General features: G+C 48.8%; 1 protein-coding gene across 1 annotated transcript in view; it reads right to left on the bottom strand.

The window, feature by feature from the left end:
- Window positions 1-19,948, bottom strand: part of LOC141477185 (unconventional myosin-Vb-like) — a 170,368-nt gene that overhangs the window by 74,897 nt on the left and 75,523 nt on the right. The window contains exons 11-16 of the mRNA XM_074166272.1: window positions 19,455-19,536; window positions 16,196-16,336; window positions 6,130-6,252; window positions 3,998-4,081; window positions 879-1,028; window positions 130-227 (exon numbers count right to left, since the gene is read on the bottom strand). Coding sequence (XP_074022373.1) covers window positions 130-227; window positions 879-1,028; window positions 3,998-4,081; window positions 6,130-6,252; window positions 16,196-16,336; window positions 19,455-19,536 — 678 coding nt within the window. The remainder of the gene's footprint in view (window positions 1-129; window positions 228-878; window positions 1,029-3,997; window positions 4,082-6,129; window positions 6,253-16,195; window positions 16,337-19,454; window positions 19,537-19,948) is intronic.

The following is a 19,948-nucleotide window of genomic DNA, read 5'->3' as shown; positions in this document are numbered from 1 at the left end:
TTCCAGCAAACTACGGGGACCTTCCAGCTACGAGAACACCATCGCAAGGGGGGCAATCTCTTTAAGAAGAGGAAAAGCCCAAAGGGGCCGTAATTCTGAACGTATTTTCTCATCTGAAAGGCTACTTACTTAAAGGGGAGCTTCTCATCGTTGGGCTTGATGCAGCGCACGTAGTGCGGGGTGGTGGCGTTCAGAGTCTCCATGAGCAAATGCAGCGAGTTGCGGAACTGAAAGACAAAACCACTCGATTTTGAGGAGGGATGAAGGCGTTGTAGCACCTCACCCAAGTTGGCAGGCGCTGCAAGAAGCCACCTGCAGTGCCAGCCTCGGGATGCGACACAGCGTGAACCTCCCCATCAACCCCACACACGCAGTAGCAATTTGGAAGTGACACTGGTGGGTTCAGGGCTTCCAGGTCAACGTTGTAGAACAGCAACAAGCGTTTACTCAGGGCTTTACCCAGTTAAGGTGTGAACGTCTCCAAGGGTGGAGACAGCACCACCTCTCTGGGCTCCTATAGAACTGCTCGACTGTCCACCCAGGGGCAAAAAATGCTCTTTTTCTCAAGTTCTTTCAATTTATGAGCACTGTAGTACATTGGGATACAATTTAATGATACCCAGAGTGGCCTGCACCCTCCTTAGACCATGTCTCAACTCCTTCCAGTCAAGACTACTCAAGCCTGCTCTTCTGAGATGCTGCTAGAAGGCATCCAAAATGCACCAGCCATCAACATAGCTCACAGGAAGGTCTCCTCGCTTCCCCCCACCAACAGCTTTTTATTTATCTCTGCTTCAGACTGAAGAAACATGATCTCAACTGTAAATACGTATCTGGATTCCCCCACCGTCGATGAACCCGCTGGTATCATACATTACCTGGTGGCCCACCGTTTTCTTGTGCTCCTTGTTGGCAGCTTTGATGGCTGGTCTGGCAGAACGGATGCTGATTTTGGATGTCCCCTTCCCCACGGAAGCGGCGGGTCCAGCATCCTTCTCATCTTGGAACAAGTCTGCCACCATTTGATACTAAAACGAAAGACAAGGCCTGAGCACCTCTGGGCTGAATGAACCCACCCAAATCTCATCGCTCCCGCCATTTTTTTACCCATCTTAAACCAGGAAGGGAAAAAAGGGCAATAAAGTCAAAGCAAGAAGCGCTGCCTACATAAACCACAGCAGCAGGAGCATCGGCCGTTCCGTTTTGTAGTTCCTCAAACCTTGAAATGCACATGTTAAATCAAACAAGTGAAAAAAAGAGGATGTCCAAGGCACAAAGCCTCCTGAACGTGAAGTGACTCTTGCTCCCAGGCTTCGTTTCGACCTACTGATGGCAGCAAGGATGGTGTCCTTCCAACGTATCCCCCAGGAACGGGGTCTCCACGTGAGGACAGGGAGCAGCCCAACTCCCGCCATAGCTCTTCCGAAAAATTAAGCGACACCAGCGCTTCCTCCCTAATTACCTGCATTTCAGAGCGAACAAGCAGGACCGCCATCCTGCAGCCCTAAAAGCACCACATTTAGCTCCTCAGATCCCTGAAGTCTGGGGTTTCCGGCAAGCCAGCAGCAACATTTCTGCTTCAGAAACGGCAGAAAAGGGTGAGCTGGCAAATGCGGTTTGTGCTATTTTCTTTAAGGGGCAGGATCTTCAAATTGGCATGAGGCTGGGGAATTTGGACGCTAAGTCAGTCACAATAAATCCAGGCTGTTTAGCAGGGCTGTTAAATTTTCACATCTCGACCCCAGCCGTGCACCTACACAGGTTCCCCGTTTACATTCAGATAATTCTTAAATTGAAGGAAAAAAAAAAAAACCACCGTCACCAGGTGGAATTTCACTTATCATCAAGCTGAGCTGGGCTCCAGCCCGGTGACACTGCCAAAGGACCTCAACACAGGAAGGACATGGACCTCTTGGAACGGGTCCAGCAGAGGGCCACGAAGATGATCAGGGGGATGGAGTCCCTCTCCTATGAAGACAGGCTGAGAGAGCTGGGGTTGTTCAGCCTGGAGAAGAGAAGGCTCCGGGGAGACCTCAGAGCAGCCTTCCAATATCTGAAGGGAGCCTACAGGAGAGCCGGAGAGGGACTCTTGGTCAGGAGATGTAGTGACAGGACAAGGGGTGATGGTTTTAAACTGGAAGAGGGGAGATTTAGATTAGATATTAGGAGGAAATTCTTTCCTGTGAGGGTGGTGAGGCACTGGAACAGGTTGCCCAGGGAAGCTGTGGCTGCCCCATCCCTGGAAGTGTTTAAGGCCAGGCTGGATGGGGCTTTGAGCAACCTGGTCTGGTGGGAGGTGTCCCTGCCCATGGCAGGGGGGTTGGAACTCGATGATCTTTAAGGTCCCTTCCAACTCTAACCATTCTATGAAATTCATTGCCGAGACGCAGGACGAGCTCAATTAATTTCCCATTCTCATCTCTTACTTTGACAAGAACCAACTCCTGCTTAAAATGCTCCTAAAAATAATACTTCCTCCATCTCCCCTCATCATGACCCTTATTCAGTGTGGCATTTGGGAGGTCACACCCAGCACTAAACCCAAGGGAGGGTGGCACAAAGAGGAGCAATCGGGATACGTGACATGAGTCGCACGGTCCCGGTTTTGTCTCCTGGATGGTGTGTTGGACCTCGCAGGGCTGGATTTTCATCCTAACTTCTTAAAAGGGCTGCCCTGGAAGGGTTAAAGTCATTTAAAGTCTCACCTGGTTAATTAACAATTAAAGACTCAAGGTTACAGGGGGAATTTTTGGTCTGGTTTTAACCAACAAGAACTTGAAATGCCCTCAAAGTCTGCATCATGGACACTTTTAACCCAACCTACCCAGATGCATGCTCGTGGAGAAGAACAGTCAGAGTAGAATCATAGAATTGTTGGGGTTGGAAGGGACCTTTAAGATCATCGAGTGCAACCATCAACCCAGCACTGACAAAAACCACCACTAACCTATGTCCCTCAGCACCACGTCTGCCTGGCTTCTAAATACCTCCAGGGATGGTGACTCCACCACTGCCCTGAGCAGCCTCTTCCAAGGCTTAATAACCCTCTCAGTGAAGACATTTTTCCTAATATCTATCCTAAACCTCCCCTGGCGAAACCTGAGGCCATTCCTTGGGAGAACCTGTTCCTTGGGAGAAGAGACCGACCCCCCATGGCTACACTTTCCTTTCAGGGAGTTGGAGAGAGCGAGAAGGTCTCCCCTCAGCCTCCTTTTCTCCAGGCTGAACACCCCCAGCTCCTTCGGCTGCTCCTCAGAAGACTTGTGCTCCAGACCCCTCACCAGCTCCGTTGCCCTTCTCTGGACATGCTCCAGCACCTCGACGTCTTTCTTGTAGGAGAAGTTTCCTCGGGAGAGGAAAAGGTATTACCTGGCACAAAATCTTGTCATCCAGAAGTGATCATCATTATGTGTTAATTTGTTAATGTCACATATTAGAAACAACGTAAAATAGCTCTAGAGCAGCTAGAACGTCTCAGAGTTCGCATCAGATTTCCAGCATTGTATATGAACCCTATTTTTTACATACTAATTATTGAAGTAATTAAAAGTCACAAGGCCAAGTATGATGGGCTACAGTTAAGGGGAACAGCCATTTTCGTACAGAAGGATGGTGGGGTCAGCAACACTGCCCACAATATACAAGCTACGCTGCTGACCGTGGCTTTTAATCCCAGGATCATCTGTGGCTCTACGTGCTCTTAAGAACATCTTGAGTGCCAGGTGATGGGTGGGGAGCTCCGAGCAACAGTTAAGCGGGATTTACACTGCCCCATAACTGGCTCTTCCCGATTTTTGCTCTCAGTGATCAAAAAAAAAAGAAGATGATCAGCAGGTTTGGAAAAGATTTTTCTGATGCACCTCCAGAGGACACCAACACCAGGGGGGAGGAGAGTAGAAGACAATGGACATCCACATCTGGGTGCAACCATAGGGCCCCCGCAGCCCAGTCCCTCCTCTCTCCCCATTATTATCATCTCCCGATTCTCAGCTTTTACCTTGCTGGCTTTCAGGATGTTGATCTGTTCCTCGTACACGGTGTCCCTGTTCTTCTCCAGAAATCCCTCACTTTGGTATTCCACCTAGAAGGAGACAAAGGAAGAAGCCCAGAGGGTAAAAATCCAACCACACAGGGACGAGGTGCTGTGTCCCACCACATCCCTACCGTTGGAGCTCACCTGAAAAACCGGAGAGGGCGAAAGGGGGGAGGAAACAACTGGAATTTAAAGGTCACTTTTAAGCAAAGAAAGTGAATCTGAATGAAAGCAAAAGCCTTAACAGAAACCTACAATGTTTCTTAATCATTAAAGTGCTCTGTGTGGGACCCAACCGCACTTCCATGGAAACCAGGGGGAAAAATGCAAAGATCATCAGTCCCTCCACGCGCTCTTTTGTTCGCTCCTGAACTCCTTGTAAGCAAATCGATAAACCTCCAAAGATGCCCTGGCTACATCCCTTGAAGGTCTCTTGTTTTTGAAACTGCAGAGGGTTGGGATGCAAAAAAAGCATTTAGAGAGGACAGAAGAGAATTTTATTCTATTTTTCGCATTTGAGGTTGGCTGAAATAACGGGACAACAAAAGAAAAAAAGGGAGGAAAACTTGCAAAGAAACAGCATTTGTGAAGGATAAATGTGAAAAATCACACGCGTAAGGAAAAGTGAGTATCAACCATCACAGAATCCCAGAAGGATATGGGGTTGGAAGGGACCTCTGGAGATCATCTAGTCCAACCCACTGCCAAAGCAGATCCACCCAGAGCAGGTCCCACAGGAACGGGTCCAGGTGGGGTTTGAATGTCTCCAGAGAGAAGGAGACTCCACCACCTCTCTGGGCAGCCTCTTCCAGGGCTCTGCCACCCTCACAGGAAAGAAGTTCCTCTTCATGTTTAGATGGAACTTCTTACGTTCAAGTTTGCGTCCATTTCCTCTTGTCCTGTCCCTGGGCACCACTGAAAAAAGACTGGCCCCATCCTCTTGACATCCTCCCTTGACAACCATCAATCTTTGCTGTGAAAAGTGCCCCTTGCATCCAGGACAAGCCTGGTTAGAAGAGGCACCTGTACGGGATCACAGCACCCGACCGTCATCTGGCTCCTCGGACACCTCCCCACCTTGAGTTTGAGTTGACCTTAAGTTTTCCTTTCTAACAAACATGTGTTTTGGACAACTACAGACTTTTAAGATTCCTATTTGCTGTGAGTGATGCCTGTCACCTCAGGGTGTCAATGAAACTGGAGCCCATGATGAGAACATGCAGCACCAGACAATGAGAGAGGCTTACACTTGGCATCTGCTCCCTCTGAAGGGCGGGACCAGCCCAAGGTCACCTCTCACACGCTCCTCCACACGATGCCTGGCTGACACTCTTCAAAAATAATCCCCTTTTCCAATACATTTTCCGTCAAGCTGCCCTTACAGAAATTCATTTCACCACAGCTTTGAGAAAGAGGATTTTTCTCTATTCTCAAAAGCACAACTAGTTCAAGCTCAGCGCAGTCATTTGGAGGCTGAAGTCCTCTCCAAGCTGATCTAGATCTGAGCACCCAACTGACATTACTGCCGAACAGGCCATCCCTATCACCAAAAAGCAGCTCGTTGGTGCTATAAACTTAATTTTCCTTCAGGCAGTTGTTTTTTCATAGAATCATAGAATGGTTTGGGTTGGAAGGGACCTTAAAGATCATCCAGGTCCAACCCAGTTCCAAAAGGCAAGGACACCTCCCACTAGACCAGGTTGCTCAAAGCCCCCTCCAACCTGGCCTTGAACACCTCCAGGGACGGGGAAGCCACAGCTTCTCTGGGCAACCTGGGCCAGGGTCTCAACCACCCTCACAGCAAAGAAGTTCTTCCCCACATCTCATCTCAATCTCCTCTCTTTCAGTTTAAAACCCTTCCCCCTCCTCCTATGGCTCCCCTCCTGATCAAGAGTCCCTCCCCAGCTTTCCTGGAGCCCCTTGAGGGACTGGAAGGGGCTCTAAGGTCTCCCCGGAGCTTTCTCTTCTCCAGGCTGAACCCCCCAACTCTCTCAGCCTGTCCTCGCAGCAGAGGGGCTCCAGCCCTCGCAGAATCCATGTGTTTGCCATTTCTGCGTCCAAACCCCAGCACACTCAACCAACAGGCGCCCAGTTACCTTATCGGCAAAGTGCAGGACGATGAAGGAGGTGTTGGACATACGGGGCTTCTGGAAGTGTTGGCTGCTGGCGTGTCGGTCATACAGCTTCTGCGCCCAGTTCTGGTCAGTGCCTTTGGGAACCTGGACGGGGAGAAAATGGAACAAAAAAGTCATGGTCAGGCACATGGGGAGATTTTGGAGGAACCCTCCTTGTGAGCTTCCTGTAGTCCGCATCAGCTACAGGAATATTTGACAGTCCATCCACCAGTTCTAGGAACGTGTGTTATTTTATTTTCATATATATTCTTGACAAACACAATAAAATTTCATTTATAGTGAAAAACACCCAAATGCTGGTTTAGCTTGCAGGAAAAAAAAAAGACATTGAGGGGAGCGTGTCCAGAGAAGGGCAACGGAGCTGGTGAGGGGTCCAGAGCACGATTCTTGTGAGGAGCGGCTGAGGGAGCTGGGGGTGTTCAGCCTGGAGAAAAGGAGGCTGAGGGGAGACCTTCTCGCTCTCTACAACTCCCTGAAAGGAAGGTGTAGCCAGGGGGGGTCGGTCTCTTCTCCCAAGGAACAGGTGATGGGACAAGAGCAACCGGCCTCAAGTTGCACCAGGGGAGGTTTAGGGTGGATATTAGGAAAAATGTCTTCACCGAGAGGGTTGTCAAGCCTCAGAACAGGCTGCCCAGTGCAGTGGTGGAGTCACCATCCCTGGAGGTATTTAAAAGCCGGGCAGACGTGGTGGGGACACCTGAGGGAAACCTGAGGGACATGGTTTAGTGATGGTTTTTGTCAGTGTTGGGTTGATGGTTGCACTCGATCTGAAAGGTCCCTTCCAACCTAGACAATTATATGATTCTATGAAAATTTCAACATTAAAATAATAATAAAATTATGATTCTTAAGAAACCTCTGCCTCTCAGCAGGCTTGGGGTGGGGTCACTTGGATCCCAAACACAGGATGCATTAATCCCAGTTGCACCAGGGCTGGGACTTCAGACCCACCTATCTGTCCTACAGCAGCCAAATGATTCCTGTCTCCCCATCCCACATATCCAACCCCTTGTGCCAGGAATCTCCTGGATGCCAAACATTCCTTCTGCATCCTATTCACACTGAAATCAGGGTGTAAGTCCTACGTGGACCTGTCCTTGAAAGGAACCTTGACATCCTGGATGTTCAGAGGGCTGGAGGCTCTCTGCTGTGAGGACAGGATGAGAGAGTTGGAGGGGTTCAGCCTGGAGAAGAGAAGGCTCCGGGGAGACCTTAGAGCCCCTTCCAGTCCCTCAAGGGGCTCCAGGAAAGCTGGGGAGGGACTCTGGATCAGGGAGGGGAGCCACAGGACGAGGGGGAAGGGTTTGACACTGAAAGAGGGGAGACTGAGATGAGATGTGGGGAAGAACTTCTTTGCTGTGAGGGTGGTGAGACCCTGGCCCAGGTTGCCCAGAGAAGCTGTGGCTGCCCCATCCCTGGAGGGGTTCAAGGCCAGGTTGGAGGGGGCTTGGAGCAACCTGGTCTGGTGGGAGGTGTCCCTGCCCAGGGCAGGGGCTTGGAACTGGATGATCTTTAAGGTCCCTTCCAACCCAAACCATTCTATGATTCTATGAAAAGACGTAAGCGTGTACCAGGAAAGCCCCGTGGCTGTAAATAGCTCTTATTTTTGTACTTTTCCAGAGCAACAAGTTTGCCACAAAACAAAATTCTTGAAAAGCAAAGGAAACAAGGAGTTAAGTTGTAAAATTTGAAGGCTGGGGACCATAGCTGGTGGGGTTTGTCCCCATCCCTCTTGCCTGCTCAGCAGGGATCGGAAGAGCACGGGTCTGGTGGACCCTCCATCACTTCCAATAGCACAACAATGGTTGCACATCTATACACACATATAATTTTTAATAAAAAAAATAGCTGACCGGATTATTTAGGTTAGAAAAAGAGAAGGGTCAGAAGAAAAAGCATTAGGCGATATTTAAAATTCAATGGGACCGAGCCTACAAAGCACAAAACAATTGTGCAGCGTCAGGGAAAGCTCGGGATCATCCATCAGGTCTTTAGATAGACTTTTCTATGAAAAGCGACGGAGGAAATAGGGGCCGCAAACGATAAGAAGGAAAACTCGAGAGAGGTGAGGAATATTTCTTCACGCCGCTCTGAAACAGCCTTTGATTTCACGGCAGCAAGTCAAACCACGCCAGAAGGGTTCTGGACACGGGGAAGAAATAATACAGCTTACATATAAATATTAAAAGGCATTTCTTTATGCAATTGTATACATATTTTATTTATGCAAGGTAGACATGCATATTTAAACTATGGAGCTATGTAAATGCAGATGGGTTGCTTTTTTACGTATAAATATGAAATATAACTGATGAATACACCCTCTTTGGAGCGATCACTAGGTGTCTCCTCTTTGGGACCGGGCCACGGGTGCAAAGCAGGGACATGGTGGCCTCCCGATGCTGCAGAGAAAAGATTTATCCCGCGCCAGCTCTTCTTTTAGACCATCCACTTCGCTGAAAAAACTGCTTATCTCAGAGCTGAACTTCAAAGGCGTCGCTCCTGCCTCCCAGAAAGAGGGTTCCTGTACCGCTCTCTGCTCGCCATTGTGCAGCCCGGGTATTTTTAGCTGCCTGAGAAACACCTGATAGGGACCAAGTCCTGGAGATAAAAATTAACAGGGGCATTATCTCTATTCTAACAGCTTTTGGTCCTGGCTTGGTAGTTTAAAGCCTTTAAAGCTAGTGAGAAAGTTATTTATCTCATCAGTGAGAGACTTTTTTAGGGGACGGGGAAGAAGAAAAACCTTGCAAGTGTCATAGAATCACAGAATGGTTCAGGTTGGAAGGGACATCAAAGATCATCAAGTTCCAACCCACCTGCCATGGGCAGGGACACCTCCTACTAGACCAGGCTGCTGGTTGGATGGAAATCTCTAAACAGGAAAAGCCTTAGACCAGCAATTTCACAAGGTCACTGCTTCTGCTCCTCTGTTCTCACTGTCCCGCCAGCCATCACTCTACATAAAACCATAATCCTGGCCAGTGTCACCTCCCATCTCCATACACTGGCCTCTGAGCTGCCAAGAGCTACTGCAACCAAAATCAAACCTTCCCAGCAGGGCCAGGGTCACCTCAAGTCCACTGCTTTTGGATCAGAAGCATCCCAGGGTCAAGAACCCACCGTGACCACCAGACAGCCAAGGAGACCAAATCTTCCCAGCAGGACCAGGGTCACCTCAAGTCCACTGCTTTTGGATCAGAAGCATCCTAGGGCTAAGAACCTACCATGACCATCAGAGAGCCGAGGAGATTAAGCCCTCCCAGCAGGGCCAGGGTCACCTCACGTCCAGAGCTTTTGGACCAGAAGCATCCAAGAGTCAAGAACCCACCAAGTCCACCAGACAGCCGAGGAGATTTTTAGAGTCGTTTGGACTAAAGGGTGAGGTTCCCTCCACCATCACCTCCAACAGGAGGACAATTAACAGGATAAAAGTAACAAAGGGCCGTTCAAACCTGATGATCTAAAAGCCAACCCTCTGAAAACACAGCAGGAGCCATTTACATTTTATTTCTTTTCTCCTTAACACTCCAATACATATTAAAGCCTGAAAAGAACCTCAGCTTCCTCCTCGCTCCAGAGACACGTTCCACCGCAAGTGATGTTCCTGACTGTAAAGTCATAAAAGATGACAGCGTGACGTAGGAGAGGTTATTCCACCGTTGGATTAAACGGTCCGCCCCAAAGGAAAGCCCAGAGGTCCAACCCCCGTCTATCTGCTCGTGGAGCAGAAATCCCCCCGGACAGGACAGCGCGGCACAGGAAGGCGACGTGCTGATTTCTGACGTTCCAAAAACTAACAAGTCCAGACAAGGAAAATAACATTTGCTCAGATACCCAAGTTCACAGCGATGCGGAGAGACAAGCGGGATTGAAAACCGGTTTGCCAGAAGCAGACCTCGGTCTTTCTGGCACTTGACAGAAGGACACGGGAAAGGTTAAAGAGCATCTTTTGAACAGCCTTCGAAAAATGCATTTGGCACGTTAACAGCGTAACGCGATGGCAACGTGCCATAAAACACAAAAGGGAGCCACCAGAGAGTTTGAGAACATGATGGAGCTCGTGGGTTTGGTTAGACACATCCCCCTTCGGCAGCCTCAGGGTCACATTGCTCCTCAGAGGAAAGAATTCCACCAAGATCCATAAAAAAAACCTCGGACAACGATGCTGCGATTGACACATCAACCCTTCCAGCCAAGCCCGTTCTTGATCAAACCCTTTTAGATGCACTTCATGCGAACGGAACATTTTTTTTGGATTTTTTTCCATTCCCCCTCTGATCCCAGCACAGGCAAAAGCAAGAAAACAGCCAGGCAGCAGGACACTTTAGGGAGAAACCTGGATCTCCACACCAACTTCAGAAAGACACCTGAGGAGAGTATGGAAGACATGTAGCACTCCCACAGAGTAAGCAGTTTCAGCCTGAAAGGCAGGACATCTCATCCAGCTTTGACTTTGACAAAGACTTGACTCCATTTCTTAAAAGAGTTTTCCATTTCCTCCAAAGATAATTTAAGTCTCTTGAAAAATCAACCCCGATTGGCTCCTCCTTTCCAGAGCACTGAAGTTGCTCTTCATGTGTTTCCTCAAACCTCAAAGCCTTCAAAGTCATCCTAGGAAGCCTGCTGTCCACTCCACCGAAGTCATTCCCTTCACAATAAGGCAAACCATACCCTAAAGCCATCCCAGACAACAAAGCAATCCCCCACACGCCCTCCCAACTTCCCACGACTGGATTTTTAGAAGACAACTTCCCTCCTTAATACCAGTCTCTCCTGATGGGTCCTACATCACTCTCCTTGCTCTCCTTGAGGACTCTGCTCTTATCCCAAATTATTTCCCACCACCGTTGGCCCCATGGGGACTCCATCCACACTTTACAGCTCACCAGAAAGGAAGTTCTCTTGGATGCCCTCCTCCCTCTTCCCTCATCTTCAGGCTCATTGATTTGCTGCTAGAGCACTTCAACCTTGTGCCCATGGTAGTGGTCTTGGTTTCTGGCCAAGGTCATCTCTGTGCATGGGACATGAACTCCTCCTGTTCCTCTGGCATCTTTTTAGGGCAAAGCAAAACCAAGAGGTCCTAAAAGGTCCAGATCCAGGCAGGTGACACTCCAGGGTAGGAAAAGGGGAAAAGGCACTTTGAGGACTCCAAGGTAACAGACCCATGGAGATTATGGCCATGTCGGAGACATGCACAGTCGGATAGAGCGCACCCTCAGCAAGTTTGCCGACGACACCAAGCTGGGTGGCATGATCGACACGCTGGAGGGAAGGGACGCTATCCAGAGGGACCTCGACAGGATGGAGAGATGGGCCCGTGCAAACCGCATGAAGTTCAACCAGGCCAAGTGCAGGGTCCAAGTGCACCTGGGACGTGGCAATCCCAGGCACAAACACAGGTTGGGCAGAGAATGGCTGGAGAGCAGCCCTGAGGAGAAGGACTTGGGGGTATTGGTGAATGAGAAGCTCAACATGAGCCGGCAATGTGCGCTGGCAGCCCAGAAAGCCAACCGGATTCTGGGCTGCATCAAGAGAAGTGTGGCCAGCAGGGCAAGGGAGGTGATTCTACCCCTCTACTCTGTGCTCGGGAGACCCCACCTGGAATACTGTGTCCAGCTTTGGAGTCCTCAACACAGGAAGGACATGGACCTGTTGGAAGGGGTCCAGCGGAGGGCCACAAAGATGATCAGGGGGATGGAGCATCTCTGCTGTGAGGACAGGCTGAGAGAGCTGGGGTTGTTGAGCCTGGAGAAGAGAAGGCTCCAATATCTGAAGGGAGCCTACAGGAGAGCCGGAGAGGGACTCTTGGTCAGGAAGTGTAGTGACAGGACAAGGGGTGATGGTTTTAAATTGGCAGAGGGGAGATTTAGATTAGATATTAGGAGGAAATTCTTTCCTGTGAGGGTGGTGAAGCACTGGAACAGGTTGCCCAGGGAAGTTGTGGCTGCTCCATCCCTGGAAGTGTTTAAGGCCAGGCTGGATGGGTCTTTGAGCAACGTGGTCTGGTGGGAGGTGTCCCTGCCCGTGGCAGGGGGGTTGGAACTCGATGATCTTTAAGGTCCCTTCCAACTCTAACCATTCTATGATTCTACAATTCCATGGCTTCCTGGGCAGATCAGGGACGTAACTAGAGGTTGGATAAAATGACCTCCAGAAGCCCCCTCCAACCTTAATAATTCTACAACAGCTTCCAACTCATAAGACCTCAACGCTGTTTAAAAACACCCCAAAAACTAAACACATCCTAAAATCCTCTTTTTTTCAGAGCAAGGGGTTTTATCATCCGCTTTCATGAGACTGGTTTAGTCCTTCAAATTCCAATTTCAATTTGAGAGCCCTCTTTTTCATTTCCCATTCCCATCTCAACCCTGTCTGGTCCCCTTCCTCTCTAAACGGTGACAAGACTCATTAAGCACCAAAGGTCTATGACCTTCGTTAGCTGAACTGCTTCAGCACGTACCCAACCGCCCCCTCCTCAACCTCACATTAAAGTTTTTTTTTTAAAAAAAATCCATACTGTGAAGCAAGAACGTTAGCAACAACACCCCCCCCCCAGCATTTGCGCTAACGTTTCATTATGTTGCCAGGACCCCCTCGATGCCTTTTCATGTCCCAGAGTATATTTATCCGCCGTCGTACTTGCTAACGAGATGACTTGTAATTACCCCATTGTGGTCCCGCGCCCACCACGGCCGACTTGCTCCGAGAGGTGAAAAACTGCTGCCGGTGATGCGGGGGTGAAGGTTTTCATCCATAAACCGGTGCTTGACAGGCATTGCGGAAATTTTCATAAAGCCGGAGACACTTAGAGGTTATTATAAAAGAGTCAATTAGAGGGTCCATAATAAGGGCCTGTGACTAACGACAGCGTTCCCCACTGACAGGTAAATACCCAGATAATTGGCATTTGATGTTGGGGGGGGGGGGGGGGGAAGAGACGTTGCATTTTGGGGTTTCTTTTTGTTCAAAAAAGCATGGATGAAAAAAGTAACACCAGGAAGATGTACAGCAAAGTCGGCCATATTCTTGCTGTTGCATAGGAATTGCTCCATGTAACGCAATGTCACCAGCGACAACCAGTCCCAGGCGCTTCCGAGAGGAGCAAAGGCTGTTATCACAGAATCCCAGAACGATATGGGGTTGGAAGGGACCTCTGGAGATCATCTAGTCCAACCCCCCTGCCAAAGCAGGTCCACCCAGAGCAGGTCGCACAGGAACGTGTCTCCAGGTGAGGGTTTGGAATGTCTCCAGAGAAGGAGACTCTACCACCTCCCTGGGCAGCCTGTTAGCAGCCAACACGGAACGAGGGAAACTTCCCCTACGGTCCTCAAAACACCCAGGAGCCGGTTTGAGCCTGAAGAATTTAACAGGCTTAACAGCGCAGAGAGCAAATGAAATGATGCTGAATATCAAGCGAATAATCTAACCTCCTTCTGAGCCGGCGCCGGCTTCAGATGCTCTTTTAAGGGCATCAAATTAAGTTTAATTTGTTCTCTTTTTTTTTAAGGAGTCTTCCAGAGACTGGATTTGAAAAGGGCAAAGCCCCAACTCGGGCTGATCGCAAAGAGAGACGGAGTGTTTGTACCCCAGACGAGGACTGAGCTCGTGGGACGTGCAGGTTGGAACAGCCTCGTCATGCCTGGGAAGGCAGCACTGTCACTTGGAGAAGAGCAGCCACTTGACAGATCACCTCGCTTCCAGACAAGTCCTACATCTCCTTAAATCCCAACAGGGATGCTCTTCTAAATAATGGATCCAAAATCTTTCCCTCTGATGCAAAATGACACTCCTGCCCTCAAGCCATGGAATCTGTCCCATACCCATGGATCCCACAGAGCCAACAAGAATTCGTTGTGTCCTTCTCATCACCTTGGCCAACCCGGTGAGGACCCATTCCTTGCTTCAGCTCTCCCACCACCTTTCCCTGCCCTCGTTCAAAGACCCTCAAAGCCCTTCCAGAATCAGTAAGACATTTTCTGGCACAGAATAGATCCAAGTCTCAACAGAAACTCTTCCCAAAGACAACTTGTTGATCACACCACAGCAAAACCAGTCAGGCTCCACCGTATCACAATGTTTTATAGCCCGGATAACGCTCTCTCCAGTATTTCATCATCATCATCATCACTATGCAGACACCAGAACTGGAAGAGATACCAGTTGCTCTTCCCAGTGCAGGAGCCCTTTTCATCACAGCATAACGCTGACCTCTCCTGTTGAGATGATAATACCTCAAGACTCTGGACTTTCCACCTATTCTTCAACCCAAAGACCTTCAAAACAAGCATCCCAACTTCCCGAGATCTCCCATCTTACATTTCTCATTCCTAGAGATATTTGATCATTCATGACTGAACAAGGAGTGACCAAGGAGCCCAACCTTTCTTATGGATTCTCATAAAGGGTTGCCATTCTGGTATTTCTACTCAACTTTTAAGAAAGATTTAATTTAAGCTGTTATGAGACACAGATGATAAAAGGTAACAAACTACAAAAAAGAAAAAAAAAAAAAAACACAAACCAACTGAACCAACCACAAACCCAAAACTCAGAAAAGCTGAGGGAAGACACAATTCCAAACCCCAACAGAAGAATGCTGAAGGAATGGCTGAACAAAAAGCCTACACAATTGAAAAGACTTCTAGAGGTCATCCCTGGCTCCTGCTTCTCTATCTGAAAGGAGCAGAAGGGACATGCAATTTCAGTCTTTTGCAAAACTTGTGTGGAAATCCGTAGAATCATAGAATTTTCTAAGATGGAAGGGACCTTTCAGATCCTCAAGTCCAACCAGCAACCCAACACTGACAAAAACCACCACTAACCCATGTCCTTCAGAACCATGTCGGCCCAGCTTTTAAATATCCCCAGGGATGGTGACTCCACCAGTTCCCTAGGCAGCCTGTTCCAAGGCTTGATAACCGTTTTGGGTGAAGAAATTTTTCCCAATATCCATCCCAACCCTCCCCCCTGGTGACTCTTGAGGTCATTTCCTCTTGCCCTATCACCTGTTACTTGGAAGAAGTCAGTCAGAGCCTGGCATCAACTTCAGCAAAACCTCATTATGTGGCTGATGTCCCTCAATGCCACAAAGTTAACCAAACAGGAAACCCCGCCAGACATGTTTTTTTTTCTCTATGCCATGTGCCACTGAAGCAAAAATTCCAACATCTGAAGCCTGCACACAAAATGTGATAGCCTTTACCCGAAATAACTATCACAAGAGGACTCAGGTTTCCCTTGGGACAAAATAAGGCTTGAGACAGGGACAAACTCCAGCTCCTGGATGACACTGAATCACAGAATCATGGAATGATATGGGCTTGGAATGAATCTCTGGAGATCATCTAGTCCAGCCAAAGCAGGTCTACCCAGAGCAGGTTGCACAGGAACGCGTCCAGGTGGGGTTTGAATGTCTCCAGAGAAGGAGACTCCACCACCTCTCTGGGCAGCCTCTTCCAGGGCTCTGCCACCCTCACAGGAAAGAAGTTCCTCCTCATGTTTAGGTGGAACTTCTTATGTTCAATTTTGTGCCCGTTACCTCTTGTCCTGTCCCTGGGCACCACTGAAAAAAGACCAGCCCCATCCTCCTGACACCCACCCTTGAAGTATTTAGAGGCCTTGATCAGATCCCCCCTCAGGCTTCTCTTCTCCAGACTCAAAAGACCCAAGTCCCTCAGAGAGATGCTCCAGGCCCCTCATCATCTTTGTAGCCCTCTGCTGTCCCCTCTCCAGCAGTTTCCTTCACTGAAGAAAAAAGTCATAAGCAACGACTGTCCCTGTGCACAGCGAGGCCAGAAACATGAGCTCTGGCATTACATGGTGAGACCAGATACCCAGGTTGGTAGCAAACATCTGCCAAGGAGTTTCTGATGGTCCTAAAGCAAAGCAAATGCCACCAGCCTACCCTAGCAATGCACGTGTAAGGAGATGTTTACCCTCTTGCAAGCTACTACAGATTAAAGTCCGTTTTTTAACCTTTTATAAAAATAAAAATGCCAGCAAAAGGGTAGGTGGTCGTCTTTACCTTGCACTCTTCATCCAGTAGGTCCAAGATACCGAGCTTCGCCTCTATGAGGTCTATGCAGGGCTGGTTATCGTAGAAGTCTATGAGAGTCCAAGGGATTCCCTCCTTCATGTACTCCTCTTGTTCCAGCTTAAACACGTGCTGAGAGTGGAAAAACAGCAGAATTACGGATTGTGACCCCAACCAGCACCGCGCCAGCCCCTTCCCCGTTCACTCACTCGGAAACCATGGGGCAGTGGGGACGGGGGAGGGGGGGAAACAAGGCTTTAAAATGACTTTCACTAGAAAATGACTGAAGCTGTCACTACATTTAGGTGGGAGCCATATATTGAAATGACAACGACACACATATCTCTCGGGCTGAGAAAAATTCCTCTCTCCTTCCGCGTTCTGCCGATTAAACCAGTGACCCGCAGCAGGTTCCCAAACTGGGACCACAGCCAGGGCTGAGCGCCTGGGTCCCCATCTGTGAGCAGAGCTTCACAGGGAGCCACCCATCGACCTAGATGGGATATCAGCAGCAGTATCTAAGACTCAGAAACATTTCTTGTAGTTTCTGATTTAAAAAAAAATAAAAAAAAAATATATATATATAAAAAAAAAATCTCTGTATGGCTTAATATATCTCAGACCTCTGGCCAAGCAGATAAATTGGTTATTTCTGAGATACTCTAAGCGTATTAAAAAATGACTTTTCAAATGGGACTTTTTTCTTCAAAGATAGCTTTTTAAAATCTCTTCAACCACGTCATCTCCGAGTTTGAATTTCTAAGCTTCAGAAGTGATAGTCAGACTTATTAAAGCCAGAGATGAAGAGGGCAAAATACAACCCATCGTTTCCTTTTCGTTTTTAGCAGCAGCGATCTGATGCGTTAAGCTACACCGCAAATGCTCATGTCCACGCGTATGATTCATAGATTGGTCCAGGCCGGAAGGGACCTCCAAAGATCATCTAGTCCGACCTCCCCACAGTCAGCAGGGACACCCCCAACTAGACCAGGTTGCCCAGGGCCTCGTCGAGCTTCACCTTGAATATCTCCAGGGAAGGGGCCTCAACCACCTCCCTGGGCAACCTGTTCCAGTGTTCCACCACCCTCATGGTAAAGAACTTGTTCCTAATATCCAACCTAAATCTCCCCTTCTCCAACTTCAAACCATTGCCCCTCGTCCTGTCACTGCAGGCCTTTGTAAACAGACCCTCCCCAGCCTTCCTGTAGCCCCCCTCAGGTACTGGAAGGCCGCTATGAGGTCTCCCCGGAGCCTCCTTTTCTCCAAGCTGAACAACCCCAGCTCCCTCAGCCTGTCCTCATAGGAGAGGTGCTCCAGCCCCCTGATCATTTTGGTGGCCCTCCTCTGGACCCGCTCCATCAGGTCCATGTCCTTCCTATATTGAGGGCTCCAGACCTGCACACAGTGCTCCAGGTGAGGTCTCACCAGAGCAAAGTGGCAGAATCACCTCTCTGGATCTGCTGGCAACACTTCTTTTGATGCAGCCCAGGATGGGATTGGCCTTCTGGGCTGCGAGAGCACATTGCCTGCTCATGTCCAGCTTCTCGTCCATCAGCACCCCCAAGTCCCTTTCCTCAGGGCTGCTTTCTAACACCTCATCCCCCAGTCTGTATTTATACTAAGGATTGTTTCTTCCCAGGTGCAGAATCCTGCACTTGCTTTTGTTGAACCTCATGAGGTTCAACTGGGCCCACCTCTCCAGCCTGCCCAGGTCCCTCTGAATGACATCCCATCCCTCTGGTGTATCGACAGCACCACACAGCTTGGTGTCATCTGCAAACTTGCTGATGGTGCTCTCAATCCCTCTATGTCTTTGATAAAAATGTTAAACAGTACTGGTCCCAGGACGGACCCTTGAGGAACACCACTTGTCACTGCTGATGATATGGTTTCAAAGTGCCGAACTTCTCTGCAGTGCTTAGAGCTGCTCAGATTTAACCAGGTTGTTTTTCCCCCCTGCCCTCGTATCTTGAAACTGATACTAATATTTTCCCCGCTTACAAAAAAAGCACAAGAAGACCCCTTACTGGTTTCATTTCCAGTGAACGTTAAGTGGTTGTATCTAATAAAATAGAGGAATTCCAGGTTTTTGTGAAGCGTGGCCAAGTGAAAAACAAGGAGTGTGTCTAATTCTGCTACTTAATAGAGAGTTTTTCTGCAGAGGTTTAAGCCACACTTAATGGGGAGGTTTCCATCCATGTTTTGTCTTGAACTGGAAACCAGGACTCTGCACAACACCACAGAATCATGGAATGATATGGGGTTGGAAGGGACCTCTGGAGATCATCTAGTCCAACCCCCTGCCAAAGCAGGGCCACCCACAGCAGGTCCCACAGGAACGTGTCCAGGCAGGGTTTGAATGTCTCCAGAGAAGGAGACTCCACCACCTCTCTGGGCAGCCTCTTCCAGGGCTCTGCCACCCTCAAAGTGAAGAAGTTCCTCCTCATGCTGAGACGGAACTTCTTACCTTCAAGTTTGTGCCCATTTCCTCTTGTCCTGTCCCTGGGCACCACTGAAAAAAGCCTGGCCCCATCCTCCTGACACCCACCCTTGAAGTATTTAGAGGCCTTGATCAGATCCCCCCTCAGCCTTCTCTTCTCCAGACTCAAAAGACCCAAGTCCCTCAGCCTTTCCTCATCAGAGAGATGCTCCAGGCCCCTCAGCATCTTTGTAGCCCTCTGCTGTCCCCCCTCCAGCAGTTCCCTGTCCTTCTTGAACTGGGGAGCCAAGAACTGGACCCAGTGCTCCAGATGGGGCCTCACCACTGCACTCCATCCAGGTTTTGGGTTAGGATTCATAGAATCACAGAATGGTTAGAGTTGGAAGGGACCTTAAAGATCATCCAGTTCCAACCCCCCTGCCATGGGCAGGGACACCTCCACTAGAGCAGGTTGCTCAAAGCCCCATCCAGCCTGGCCTTAAACACTTCCAGGGATGGGGCAGCCACGACGATTGAAAACACACAGAAGAAAAGCGACAAACTATCTCCTTATTCAAACCCACCAGCGAACCCTTGCATAAACCATTTGCAAACCCGCTTCCAGTATCATGCTCATCAATCGACCAAGCACCGTTTTCAACTTGATACGAATATTTAACGCGATTCCAAGGCACAATCATCGCGCGGGAGTGATGGTACCCCAAGGACTACGTTGATGCTGGCCAAAGGATGCAGAAGCCAGACATAAAATAATCCAGCTTTTATACGTTTTCTGCTCAGTCACATGGAAGGCTTCCAAGCTGACCTTACCGAGTTGAACTGCTGCTGGAGTTTTTCGTTGGCGTAGTTGATACAAAACTGTTCAAAGCTATTCACTTCAAAAGTTTCAAACCTGCAAAGCAATGAATAAATCAGCATTAAGCAGTGGTGCTTCTCAAAATCTACTTTTTTTTTTTTTTTTTTTTTTTTTTTTTGCCTGCAACAGCATCGTCTGCGTGACGGGAGATACCAGTTATTCAACCGTCTCTTCGCATTCCTCCTATCCCAGGTCTACGCTTTATTCTTTCCTTCCCCAAAACGTCTATCTTTCCTTGCAACGACTCAAGGGATTCGAGAGTCTCTTCTGCTACGCGTGAATGAGATATTCGGTACGACCGTAGCTTCCTGCCCATCAGGCAGAAGCTCTGCCTGAGCCGAGAAATGTAACAGCCTCTCTTGGGGGGGGAAAAAAAAAAAAATATTATGAAATATTAAGTCCAAATATATTCACTGCAAAGGTGAGGGAGAAACGGTAGCTTCTGTCT

Source organism: Numenius arquata, chromosome Z (genome assembly GCF_964106895.1).
Source record: "Numenius arquata chromosome Z, bNumArq3.hap1.1, whole genome shotgun sequence".
NCBI classification, from domain to species: Eukaryota; Metazoa; Chordata; class Aves; order Charadriiformes; family Scolopacidae; genus Numenius; species Numenius arquata.
This window is presented reverse-complemented; position numbering and strand designations above follow the sequence as displayed.